The sequence below is a fragment of the Trachymyrmex septentrionalis genome, unplaced genomic scaffold, assembly GCF_001594115.1.
Source record: "Trachymyrmex septentrionalis isolate Tsep2-gDNA-1 unplaced genomic scaffold, Tsep1.0 scaffold51, whole genome shotgun sequence".
In the NCBI taxonomy this organism is placed as follows: domain Eukaryota; kingdom Metazoa; phylum Arthropoda; class Insecta; order Hymenoptera; family Formicidae; genus Trachymyrmex; species Trachymyrmex septentrionalis.
Genome location: NW_017305683.1, coordinates 187,269 through 201,132, shown reverse-complemented (window position 1 = coordinate 201,132; position 13,864 = coordinate 187,269). Strand labels below are relative to the sequence as shown.

Here is a 13,864-nt window from a genome sequence, read left to right as displayed (position 1 = left end):
ATATATATATATATATATAAATAGTTAAAAATAATATAAATATTACATTTTAGATAACGCAAACTCGAGTTTTACGTTAATATTATTATATTATTTTTGTTATTTTTAATCGCATTAATCTTACATAAGGGATTTAAATTAGTTTTGCTTATTATCGGAAAATACGATACGGATTTTGTAATTAGACATGTTTCATGAAAACGTATGTATAGATTAAAACTCATTACGGCGTAATGGTGTACGCGACGAGATGAATAAAAAATGTATTTGCGTCCCGACAATACGGTTATTTCGACAGCAACGGAACATCTCTTCTGTCTCGAAATTTAACCAGAGGCGGGCACGATTCTTAAACGGATAACTTATCGGTTTATCGCCGATCGATATTGCCTACTCGACGTAATTGCCCCAATCTCAGTGTACCAATACCCCTCGTTTCCCGCACCGTTCCACGATGCCGTTGCTTGATCTCTATCATCGTTCTATGCATATGAACTTTGGAAGCTAGACAACCTCCGTACCTGTTTACCCTTGTTCTACCACTTACCCTCGTCGCGTTGATAGGGTAAAAGAGTAGCGATCTTGCAGGACGTGAAAGATGTTGCCGCTCGTTAGCTAACAACGTTAGTAACTTTGCCATTTTTCTCGCGAGAAGAAATGTAAAAAAAGTAAAGAGAAAATAAACTTCAATAAGGAAACATACTTGGAGGCAAATCGTCGCTGCAAATCAAGTATAAGGAATAAGCGACCGAGTCGTAATGTCACGTCGCATCGCATTGAGTCGCGTCACACGTCATGTCATCTCATCTTCGCGTCACTACGTCACGCGTCCATTCCGCTCGCCGTCATTATATTTCATTGGATCTCACGCATGAGGTTCAAGTGGCAAGCACGCCAAATGCGTAAAGCACGACCCGTCTGTTCCGTTCGATCTCGCTGATGTTAATTGGTCGTCTCTCCAATTAGAGTGTCGATGGTGGCGAGGTCGGACGGAAGCGATGCGTTCAAAGGGAGAGGAAGAAAACGATGGCTTTAACAAAAATCGTCGTTTATGATGATTGAATGGAAAGGGGGAGGGGGAGAAGAGGCCGTAGTGAGGCACTTAATTACCGACAATTGCAAATAAAATGCTGCGGTCGAAGCGACGACGGGAAAGCCCGGGGACACGCCCGCACGCCTGTACAGACCATCACGAATTTCCATTCTCGCGAATCACTTCTCCAATAATTAGCCCAGCAATTTAATTCAACGGGCTTGCGTTCCGTTAAAACGTCAGTCGACTAGCATGCCTCTCTGTCGCTATTATCGGGAGCTTTTTCCGGCAGCGCGACACGTTTAACAATATTAGCAATAATTACCGCGAGGAGGGGGTGCACTGGTCTATGGATTACATGTTCCGCTAAAGTCGGTTAACTTCGATGGGAATCTTACTTGAGCTTGACTGAAGGGGGGTTGGAGGGTAAGAAAGGATCCGTATTATCGACGGACATAGCGCGAAAAGAGAACAAATTGCGAAGGGGATGCTTTAAGAGCAGCTAAGACTGCGAGGGAACTTTGCGCCACCACGTCGCTCGTTCCGAGTCTGTACAATGACGTGCACGCATGGCATGCAAAGTCTGTGCATGATGGCCTATATTCAAATTGCATTATATCGCCGGATGAGGGAGCGTGCGCGCGCGCGCGCGCGCGTATAGATGTGACCGATAAACGTGCCGTGGTAGCCATGGTCATTAGTTCACTTTTGCTTCGCTTGCCGGTAGAAGCGGATGTTCTTTGAGAAAGAATTAAGTCGCAATTGGCCCAGCAAATCTGATTTCGAAATATCCGCTACTATTATACGGTAAAGTAACCCCTGGAAGTTATTATTGACGTAATTACTATTTTATTACTATTTTGTCCTTATCTATGTACTTGGTGTATTACAATGCTAAATACTTATAGTTGCGTTAAATTGTGTATTTAATAAGTTACCTGAACGTGCAGACACAATACGCATGCCACGTGTAGAATTATTAGGTTTCTCTTAATTTCTATGATTGTATAGTATAGAGTTCTAAAACAATTGCGTCTATCCATCGTTTGACGCTTTTACCTCTCTAAGGTGCTGATGGTGCGAATGAAACTTCTAAAGGTATACCCATAATTCTTCGCTTTATTCATAATTCTTTGCGAAAGACAGATGAAAAGATAAATGGAAAGAAGACAAGTTGAATTATTTTAGCCCTACGGTTGATCATTGCTCACCTTCAGGCGTTATAAAGCGCGTTATCATGAAATGGCAGGCATCACCAGTAGTGAAGTGAACAGAATTACGGATCTTACGATGGAACACATTACTGGCTAATTGCAGTGAGGTGGAAGAGCTCTGAGCATCTTAAACCACAGTCGCAATATTCATTACCGCAGACACAGCGAGCATCAAAGGCGATGATATAACGGCATGGTAATAAATGTAAATTCGTAATTTAAGGTATTCGAGACGAACGGCTGTTTCAACGGCTTTTCGGTAACGGCGCGGTAACGCAGGTCCGACCACAATTCCGATATTCAACCGGAACATAGTGTCCGAGCGTATTAATTAATGTATTTATTAAATTGCGCTGTTGAACTGTCAGGATCGCCGAAAGCACACATTCTGCATCTGTACTTCCGAATACACTATGCAGCGTACGCTTTCCGAGATTTGCAAACAGCTACTACGAGTAAATATAAACGCATTGACCTTGCAGAAGTGCAAACACAATTGTCGCTCGCGAATTGAAATCAACGTTGCATAAGCTTCTGCACATCGAACGAAAGTTGATTACTATTTCAACAATGTTTGGCTCACATCTGCTTCACGAAGGTAACTTTCAGACTGAAATATGCAAAAGAGCCTTTAAAGGATAAAACATAGGCAAGTATATATAAATACATTAAAAGATTCGTTATATAAATACATTTCTCTTTTTTTACAAAAATTATTTGATTAAAACATATTTGAAAATATCACATTAGTAGAAATACATTTGACAAATGTATGTACTGTAAAAAAAATTTACTACATTTTAATATATATGTTTTTAATAGATACTAAGTAAACGTTTACTTACAATGAATAAATATTTAACCAAATTAATGGTTTGTATTAAATAAATATGTATTTACATTTAGTAAATATTTATTTAGAACTATTCATACAAATATTTATTAAAATTTGTTAAAATATTTATTACAATTTTTTTCGGTGTATAAATTTTTTAAACCAGCTTACATAGATCTGTGTCCACTACGTCAAAATTGAAGGAAAAGTACACTTGTCTTTACGCTTTTATTTGCAACATTGTTCTTGTCGTAATCCATCGATATTCACCTTTATTTTGTAGTCTCAACTGTTAGGGATTGTCACCTCAGTACGTTGTGTGGCTTGCACGTTGTCATCCTGTGGATTAATTAGAAAAAGTCTACTTTCGTCTCGTGCGGAAATGTCGATGCACGCACGAGAGAATTAATATCGCTTCCGAACTCTCGACATTTCGACGGAGTGTGCAAGTGACAAGAGCTCTCCGGGTTTGCGGGAACACCGTACGGACGACATTCCAATACGTCAAACCGGGGAGCATCGCGCGGAAAGTCCGACCGCCTGGCCGATTATTTTTCCGGTTATTACTCGCGGACAGGCTTTACCGATATCTCGATTCGCCATTTACGCCCGTTCGCTTCAAACGCTATTCGACGTAAAGCGGCTTTCTACTGTGTTGCATACTGCGACGGACATTCAATCTCTATTCAAACGATCACACCAATTTTTAAGCGCCAACGTTCGCCATTGATTCGCCAATTAGCTAATGTACTTTTTATTTCGTTATCGTTGACTTTTATCGACACCATAATTGTGAAACTTCATGATCACCTGTAATGTTACTATTCTATAAATATTTTTATTTAGTATATAGAAAGCCTGTATATGTTTACTTTGATATCCGTTGCAAACGATTTTACATTGAAGCCGATTGATAAAACCAATACTAGTAAACATGGCGATAAGCATGGCTTAAACTAATACATAAACTACACAAGCTTTTAGCTTATACCATATAATTAACTTTGAAATCGCGACGTTTCTATTTTGTCGTAATGGATTGCACATATTTAAACTCACACGTATTTAATTCCATTTGCTCCAATCAAAGAATTTGTTATTTATATTTGCTTTTAGATAATAATAGTTTTCCGATTATATAATTTGAAACAAATATAATTTCTTGGATTAAGAGTAAATTAATTAACGATACTATATTCAGTAAATTTTAATGTTTAGTTAAATACTGGCATATTATGTGAAAAGATCGCTAAAGAAAAAACTAACTTCAAAAGTAAATAAGACGAAAAGTAACTCTCTAAAGAATTTATATGAACGAAAATAGCAAGATACACATTAGTTTCTTAAATCGCAAAAAGGTCCGTATTAGCGATACTAAAAGCACGCTAAAGCTATTTCACTTTTTATCGAAAGCACACTTTCTACGTTACTTAGTAACATTAACTCTAATCATCAAATTTATTGTGTCGCCATTTTCAGGGATCGATAAGCCACCAACGACGCGCAGACCAGGCTCGAGGCGTGAATCGAAGAAAGCATGGAAGATCGATCACAATCATGAGAAGAAAGCTGTCGGTATGAAAGACGAGCCAATGTTAAAGGGCGACGATATTGGTGACGAGCAGATCGATTTTCAATCGGCGACGGCCTCATCGTCGTTTCATCGTCATTTATTTATGAATTTCGGGATAACCACCATGACTGTGATATTGGCCGGTGGTTTAGCCACGTAGGCCACCATTGTGTAGAAACTGTTACGTGAAAATTAACACAATGTAGAAAACGTTCTCCAGATACGAGACTAGGTATCGTGGTGAACGTCACAACGAAGAAATGTCGATATGAATGATGCTGCGTAGGATCGCTGCTCTCCGTAAAAAATCTCTTCCTGTTGTACAATACATGAAATTTGCATAAAGCGAAACGTAGAGCGAAGCATAGAGCAAAGAATCGTTTTTACATGGAGTCCGGAATATCTGGCTGATTAGGCCAGAGTGACCAGGGTACTTCGTGAGAAGCGTAATTAACACATTGCAAGCCGAATGTGTACTAATAGATTTTCCTTCCCTAAAGCATAGAAAGCCACCAATCTATTAACCCCTTTGCGCTGAAGGTGCGAGAGTAGCTGGCTTTTACCGTTTCCATTTCAAGCGGTAACTCTGTTGACCTCGCCATCACTTAAAGAAGAAAGTCTGTAGATCCAGTAAAAAGGGGCATATTATTTGCAATCTCATTTTTTAATTAATTACCAAAACAAATATTGACAAAGACATAAAAATTATATTTCAGCGCTTACTCAAAAACTACTTTATACTATACTTTGTGCAAGTATATTTTCTATTTTTATATTTAATGTTTTATATTTAAAAATGTCTACTTGATTTAAAAAATTTAATTTAATGGTGTATTATTTTACAAACACACGTAAAAGGTGTTTACTGCAATAGTGAGTTAACTCACATTTTATAAAAACAGGGAAAATGAATAATTAAGATTAAAGTGATAGGAAAAATATATTTATTTTTCGCAAAATGTAGGTTAATCTACTGCTGCAGTGATCCCTTCATATAAATAATGATGTTGATGTAAATATATGTTGTCGTTACTTTTGCATTTGAAAATATTAAGCGTACATAGCTTGCAATTTGCTAATATCTAAACGTACAAGGACGCAAAGAATGAGAGTGATTGCGTAGCTCATAATTTCAAATAATTTTAATTGTAAAAAGTTATCTATTATTTCTTAGAATTTGCAGTCATCTTTTTCGCATAATTTTAAAATATGTATATACGAAATTTTTAATTTTAATATCTTTTTTATCATGAAAAATGTAAATGTTAGAATGTTAAATTTAGTTATGTCTTATGTAGGAAGTAAGAATAAATAAATCCTCTTGTATATATGTAGCAAGGATAATAAGAAATCTGAAATAATAGATTGAAATTTATTTATTAAGAAATTAATATAAAATTAATAAATGGATAATTTAAATAATAAATACTTTGTAATAATGCCAATATATTAAATTATCATTGCTTTATGAATTATGTTTACAATATAGAATTACAATTCGCTGATTTACTCAGCCTTTTGTTTATTTCTCGTACACATAAATTATATCGCTGAAACAAAGTAATGTGCCTCACAGGAAATATTTTTATCGAGAAGAAATTTATTTCGCTTAAGTATGTCGCAATAATTTTTAAACAGAGAGAATTGTAAAACCGATCTACTGTATTACATAAGTGGCTATTCCAATGATCTCTCTCTCTCTCTATATAGTAGTTATAAAGAGGAGTGCTCCATTTTCGATTTTATTCAAACTGATAGTGAATGTGTTCTTTATTATAGTCAAGGGTACGGATAATGTAATAACACTTTATAAAACCTGTCTATTTTATCTTGTAAGAGATCTGATCGAATATCCTTTATTGATGGCGTATTAATTATTATGGCATTGAAAAGAAAAACGATAATTACGTCAATAATTTTTCAAGTTAATCTGTTACAAATTTAAATACATATATTGTTAATAGCAGCACAAAAATTTACAGCGCCATAAAACATTACGATAAAAAGTAGCGTATAGTTTTGCTTACTGAGCGCGCTTTTATTTCTTAGAATTTCTTTTTAATTCTTGTAAAATACTTTTGCAGTAGATATACTTTTACACATAAAAATGCTGATTTAATGTAATTATTTATGTTACAGGATGACAATAATTTTCTGAAAATTTCCGTTATTTAACGGAACGATCAATAAACTATTTTTAATTCAAATACCTCGAGATCATACAAATATAGTAATGTATAACAGGCTTATTGTACATATAAGTAATATTTATCTATAGAAATTATCAGTTCTTCATCCGTACACTATAATTTAGTGATTAGTGTTTTAGATAACTAATGATTATTATACAGAGTACATCAACGAACAGTGTTATATCTTAACGTAGTGCTTTCTGAACTATAAATTATAAATCATTAAAAAATTAGAAAATTATAGATTAATTTTACTAATAACAAAGGTTATGTGTTTAATATTTATAAAAATTGTATGTGTTGTACTTTGACAGTTTATATATAACATTCTTTTAAATAATTAATATATTCGTAAAATTAATATATATATGAACTATGGAAATGTTAAGTTTGAAAAAAATTAAAGCTAAAATTCGCAACTTTTATAATTTTTGGACATCTATATTTTAATTTTTTTCAGCATATGTTGAGCGTAGGAAAAAATAAATCCGTAAATTGCTATATATTATATATATAATTTAACATCGCTCTTGCACAAAATATCGAATGTGCAATATTTTTAGTCGTCAAAGTAATACTATCGATTCATCAGTTGAGTTTTCATTTCATTTCAATTCTAATGAATTTGTTATCAATCTGTTTCATCAATCGATTATAAATTGCAAGTTCGGCTTTCCAAATAAACCCATCAATTTCGCGGTGCCGCTTGCGTATGTTTGTGATGACCCCAAATGTGCTATGTACATATATGTAGACGTGTAATAATCGGTATATATATATATATATATATATATAAATTATATTATACGATGCCGCGTTTGTTCAATGCATAGAGCTATTGGTATTGTATAATAATAGTGTGTGTACGATAATGTAGTATAAGCCTCAGGGACATGTATATACGCTAAGCTGTAAGTTATATTAGTTTTTGCATTTATGGTCACAATAATTCTTCCCTCCCGTGTAAATATAATGTATAACTTATCGTGTACTTGGGCAATAAATGTTAGACAATCGTGATAATTCTTTGTGCGAATTGTTACGTTTGTGTTGTAGGTCATTCCATTCTTTTCAACGAGACTTCTGATTTACGACGGAGCAAAATTTGTTAAATTATATAGACTGAATGAAAGAAGACTGTATTTCAATAAAAAGATATTATGCAGGCTCCCCGTTCCTGTTCACCACATCACTCATTTATAATATATCTGATTAATTTGACGTCTTTAATTTCAAGAAGTGGAAATAGACTTTAATTTTAAGAATTGAGAATAAGACTTTTCTAATGAGAAATAATTCATCGAATTGATGTCGAATCAACGCCGAAATCGGCGTATCAAAATCAATTCAATATAAATTCGATGAGTCATTTCTCATTAGATTATTCAATGCTATATTGTTTTGTGATATATTATTAAATACCTTGATTATTTTTTACTTTACAAACTTTACTTAAAAATTTCGTTGAAATTAATTGCGTTTAACGTTTTATAAGGATTAAAGTTTTATCATCTAATTAAACCAACTGATACTGATTATATTTATCAAAGTATTTTATTATAGGTTATAATTTAACTGGAGAATTATTAATAGTAGATATAAAAGAGAATATGATCTGTGTAGAGAATGTCTATTGAAATTGTAGGTAAGTAAGAAATCAAATGCATGAATAAATTTTTGAGAATTATTTCATATTATAATAAATCAATGATGAATAAAAAAAGCTTATAAGTTTACATACACAGAATAATCCAATAAAGTAATAAAAAGCAAGTACTTTTTCTCTCTTACATATTATATGGTGATTAAAAATGTAAAGTTACCATTGAATATAAATTTCAAATAACAGGTACAACTTTTATATCCATATAGTTACTACTGTATCAATAACCGATATCTTTGTAAACCAACAAGTGATAATTTTTACAAGATCTTTGGGAAAATGCAGAATAATATCACGTGTATATCGACAGTAGCTGCAGCTTATAAACTTCCCTTGTAGAGGGCAGATACAGACACAGTTCATTCCTCCAATCGATCGATTCCGAATTGACTATATTCTTCTCAACGAAATATTTAAGAGATCGATAAACTATTTTAGGAACTGACTACAGAGACTGTGGCGGATATTCTTTGAAAGGAAATTTCTAACAAAAGCTTGCTTCAAATTACCATTTTCTTGCTAAACTGGTTTGGTTATATTTGACACTTTACAATGTCAATTTGATACTAGTGTCAAGTTGACACGATATAGTGTCAAATTTAATTATTGTTTTAATATAAAATAACGATATATTTAGTAAGAGCAGTGAGTTAAGTTTGACAGATTTAACAGAGCGTAATATAAATACTTGATAGTTCGTATCAATTTATTGCAGTAAAGTTTAATATAAAAGTAGTTTTATTTTTCAAAAATATAGATTTATCATTAATACGTTGTATGTATGATCCGGTTATCTACAAAGCATTTCACTTTAAAGTTCCAAAACAAGCTTTTGAGATAGTATCTATAACTGATAGTACTTAACATTGTTAAAAGTTAACATATTATCAATAAATTCCACAACTTTTCTTTCTTTTTTCATCTTTCACTATTTCATGAAATACAAGTATTAACGAATTATAATGGCAAAGAAAAGCTACTTGCGTATGTGTGCAGTGTGCACCCTGGCACTTTAGCTCTCTCTCATTCCGCTTTGTTACGTTCTTCGGTTCATTCCGAAGCCGCGTAAAATTTGGGAGATCGACTATAACGAAGACCCGACGGTATAATAATGATATTCGGGAAAGAATTATTATGGAACTTGGCAGCGCACTTTGGAGTAACGAGGAGAAAAAAGGGCTTTTCTCCATAAGCCAGCTCGTACATCATCGGCACGAATCCCTTCGGACGGTTATAGAACGAAAGAGGCAGCGATAACAAAGGCGCCTACGTTGAGCGATACTTTAGATGCTTTGTAAACAAACGAGAGTCTTCTAATATTAGATAGTATAATAAAATATATCTAGATATCTATGACCTCACTTGCTATTTTATCGTAAGCCTATATGGTAAGCTTATATAGTTTAGTAACTTGTGAATATCGGTTACAATTTCTGTACATTTATAATCTGTTGTGGCTATTTTTACATTTCATTACGTCTAGCGTATCCGGTCGTTTTCCTTTTTTGTCGTTTTATTAATAGTCTCATGTATTTACTGATGGAAAACGAAGTTATAACTTTTCCAATCCGTACGTTTCTTTCAGTAATTTTATGAAAATGGTCGTTATGTGTTTTTCTGTATCCATATGTAAAGTCGATACCGTATCGGCGATAATTATAATAAATTTATCGGAAAAATTATGTGACTCGGCAAGCGAGATTTTACAAACGGATATGCAGAAATAGCGTATTAATATCTACATCTCCGAATCGTTTTTATTAAATGTTTAAAATAAAGAATTAATCAGGTTACCACTTTACAAAATACTTTATTGACAAAAATAAAGAAGAGCATTAATAAAATAATTTATCAAAGCTTTATATTTATTACGGTGTTATAATAAAGCTGTGAATATAATAATATTTGAACAATCTTCGAATAATGAGAAAACGTAAAACATTATACTATAATTTTCTGTTTGTTCTTACTCTATTGCAATGTTATTGCAAGCAGTACCGTTTTATTCGGATTCGGATTGCCAGTAGTCACGGTATAGCTTAACGCAGACATTTCAGTTATTCGCTGTTGCTTCAGGAAACATAGTCTAAATGCAAATGATAACAGGAAATGATAAGAATCTGAACCTCTCATCCACTGTTCCATCTAGTAGCGATTTCTCCATCCGCACAATTGTAAAAGGACATTCCTTAAACACGTTCGACGTTATTTTTGTTATTCTTCGATAGTATTATCGCAAAACTCTCACGCTCGGATCGCCCATCGTGTCCATATCGCCGTAAGTACACAGAACCGTGGTATAAAGCGCTCGAAGGAACAGACCCTTAACATGAGTTGTTATTTTTATCGCCTACGGTGTGTTTTCATATTTTGCCCAAGGTTCGCTAATTTTATCTCGTACTCACGTATTTTTCTCAACGTTCGCCTCGACGTTCTCCTCGCCGCAACCACTTTTCAAAGAAGTTTTCCACGACTCTCTTTAAGATCAGTTAATTAGGCAGTCCTTCTTTTTTCCGGTTTTTTTGCGGAAAAGAAAATCGTCAAAGTAGCTGGATTATGACAAGCTGCTTCCGGGAACCCGTAACATTTCCTTTCTGCCCATAAGATAAAGGGATGTGAAAAGTTTTTAATTGAATGAAAGCAAACCTGTTATCATCATAACGAATACCAAGTAGTATTGGACTGGTTATGACATGGAGCATTTATGCAGTGTTCCATTTTCATCAATGTTATGAAATATCTCAAAAAGTAATAAATTATAAGTAAAGTACGAACTTTATTCTTAAGTTTGCCTTACTTTTTTAATTTTTTTATATTAACTTAGCTTTCTGATAATAAAAATTTATACTTTTTTTCCTATTTTGCTTAATAGCCAATATACAACTAATTGTAAGTCGCAATATGAATAGCGATGTAAATCAATAAAGAATACCAATAGTTTTTATTATTAATGTAAATTTTGGAACCAAATTAAAATTTTGAGCTCTCTTTCTCTTTGTATAAAATCTTAATTATACTAAACCAAGATTATCTATTATGTTATTTTTAAATTGAAATTAATTGATTAGACAAATTTTTCGTCTGAAAATAAAAAAAAAATTGGTTTTTATTTGCTGATTCGATTCTTCTTAAAATTCTTCATCAAAACATCTATGATTTATCTTTAATTACTGGATAATCGTACGGAGAATAAATGAGAGACACTAATGTTTGATTTAATTCCATTCAAATTCATTGAATAAAAAAGTTTTATTTGCGTTATTTTTTGCCAGTTTTGCTTTCCGCAAGATAATCAATTACAAACATTGTATAATAGAAAATACTTTTATTTAAATTCATTAAATAAAACTCAATAAACTTTTTAACTAGTGCTAGTTTTTGTTGTTTTACCTTCCTCAAGATAATCAATTACAAACATTGTGTAATAGCAAATACTACCGGCACAAGAGTAATATCTGTGTGCGGCTTAATTTCGTACGCTACTGTGCATACTGCTTCACAGAGTAATTTTTTTGCCTCGTTTGCAAAACTCGACCCTTCTCTTATTCGAGAGCTTGGAATATCTTTGGCCAAGTCGTAACTGTTCCTCGCAGCACCCAAGGGATAAATTGTCCAGCCTCATTTTTTTTCTGTAGAAAACTACTATATTGGCTGACCATGTTGCTAAATGCGAATTGGTTAGTTTGGTTACGCTTCGATTTAAGGTTTATATCTTCTCTCACCTTACTGAGAATAAAATGCTGTTCTAATGTCAATGAGCAATTATTAAAAATAACCATGACAGCTATGTATAAAATCTCTTGAAATATTATAATAGAATGAAAGAATTAATTACTATTAGTTAACGCTATTTATGAATTTGACTTAATAAAACGCTGAATGTATCACAACATATCCTACAATCACAACGTATCCTACAATAATAAAAATTTTCCAATATAATAATTGTTACAGAAATAAAATATTTTAATGGCATATAAATTTAATCACATGATATACTCTTAAATTAAAAGATGATACTTTCTCCTTTTTCTACGCATACGTAAATCGGTTGAAAAATTAAAATTATTTCTCACATTTACATTTATACGCAAAGGTGTAGAAAAGTGATTAAAATCGAAAATTGCGCTGCAGTTTTTTTTACAGATATTGCCTAACGGGTTCAGATACGAAGTCATTAAAAATATGAACGAGAAGGATGGTATTAATGGTGGATTTCGTAAAAGGGCGATATAAACTAAATTATTCCGCCCGTTATCGAACGCTGCTTACGAATAATAGTTTGTCATGTGAAAAATAATTTTATGATGAGCATACGTTACTTACGAAGGAGACATAGTAAACGCATAGAAAATAGATAATAAAATCAATAAACAAATTATTAAACATTACTTGATATTGTATGTATATAACATATAACTTAAGCATTCATTTTTCGAAGATATTTTGATTAGAAAATTTAGAATTAATAATGCATGATATAATTAATTTGATTATAATTTATTTTGGAGAATATGATTTGTGTGTGAATAAGCAAAAAATAAGACTCTTAACATTAAACAATAGTAAATTAAAAAGGGCATGTAAGAGTAAAGTAGGTGCAGAAATAGATGCGCAAAACAAATAAAGAATTTAATACATGAGATTATCGTTGTAAACTATGACATACGTTGAGAAATCCAATAAAAATTACTTACATTGAGATTTTTAATAAAAATTACATATTTTGATTGCATTATAATGCATTATAAATTATCGAGTCATCTTCAAATTACAACGTAATAAATGAGAATCTACGAATACTTTATGTATGTACACTATGTACAGCGTACAGTATATATAATAAATACATATATCTATAATAGCCATGCAGATAATAAGAATGATAAAAAATTACTCACAAACGGTTGGATGACTACATAAAGATAATTTCTGGATACGCCAGAGCCATAATTTGCATCGCAAGTAGTAGAAATAACCATTCAAAAGTGAAGACAAAAAGTTAAAAACGTAGTTAGCATAAGTATAAGAATAAGTAAAATAACTTAGAACACGAATTGGGACAATCAGTCAAAAATGTATAATGAAAGTAATAAAACATCTTCAAAATGAGTCAAAGGTAAAAGTTAAATATGTCACACGAACACAGACAAACACTGAATGTGATTTATCAACATTCAGTATTTGTCTGTGTAGCTATTATGTAAGTTCCATAATTTAAATTTGCAAATTGTTTATTGCATTGTATTAAAAAATCTAGTTCAGTGATTCTTATTGTTGGGCATAAAAGACGCGGATGAATGACATTTAAAAAGCGAGGACAACATCTACATTCTATAATCCTTTTATATCCG

General features: G+C 32.6%; 1 protein-coding gene across 1 annotated transcript in view; it reads left to right on the top strand.

The window, feature by feature from the left end:
- Nucleotides 1-5,345, top strand: part of LOC108751683 (neurotrimin-like) — an 84,557-nt gene extending 79,212 nt beyond the window's left edge. Inside the window, exon 8 of the mRNA XM_018491989.1 lies at nucleotides 4,562-5,345. Within this exon, the coding sequence (XP_018347491.1) occupies nucleotides 4,562-4,815 (254 nt within the window). The 3' untranslated portion in view covers nucleotides 4,816-5,345. The remainder of the gene's footprint in view (nucleotides 1-4,561) is intronic.
- The last annotated feature ends 8,519 nt before the right edge of the window (nucleotides 5,346-13,864 follow it).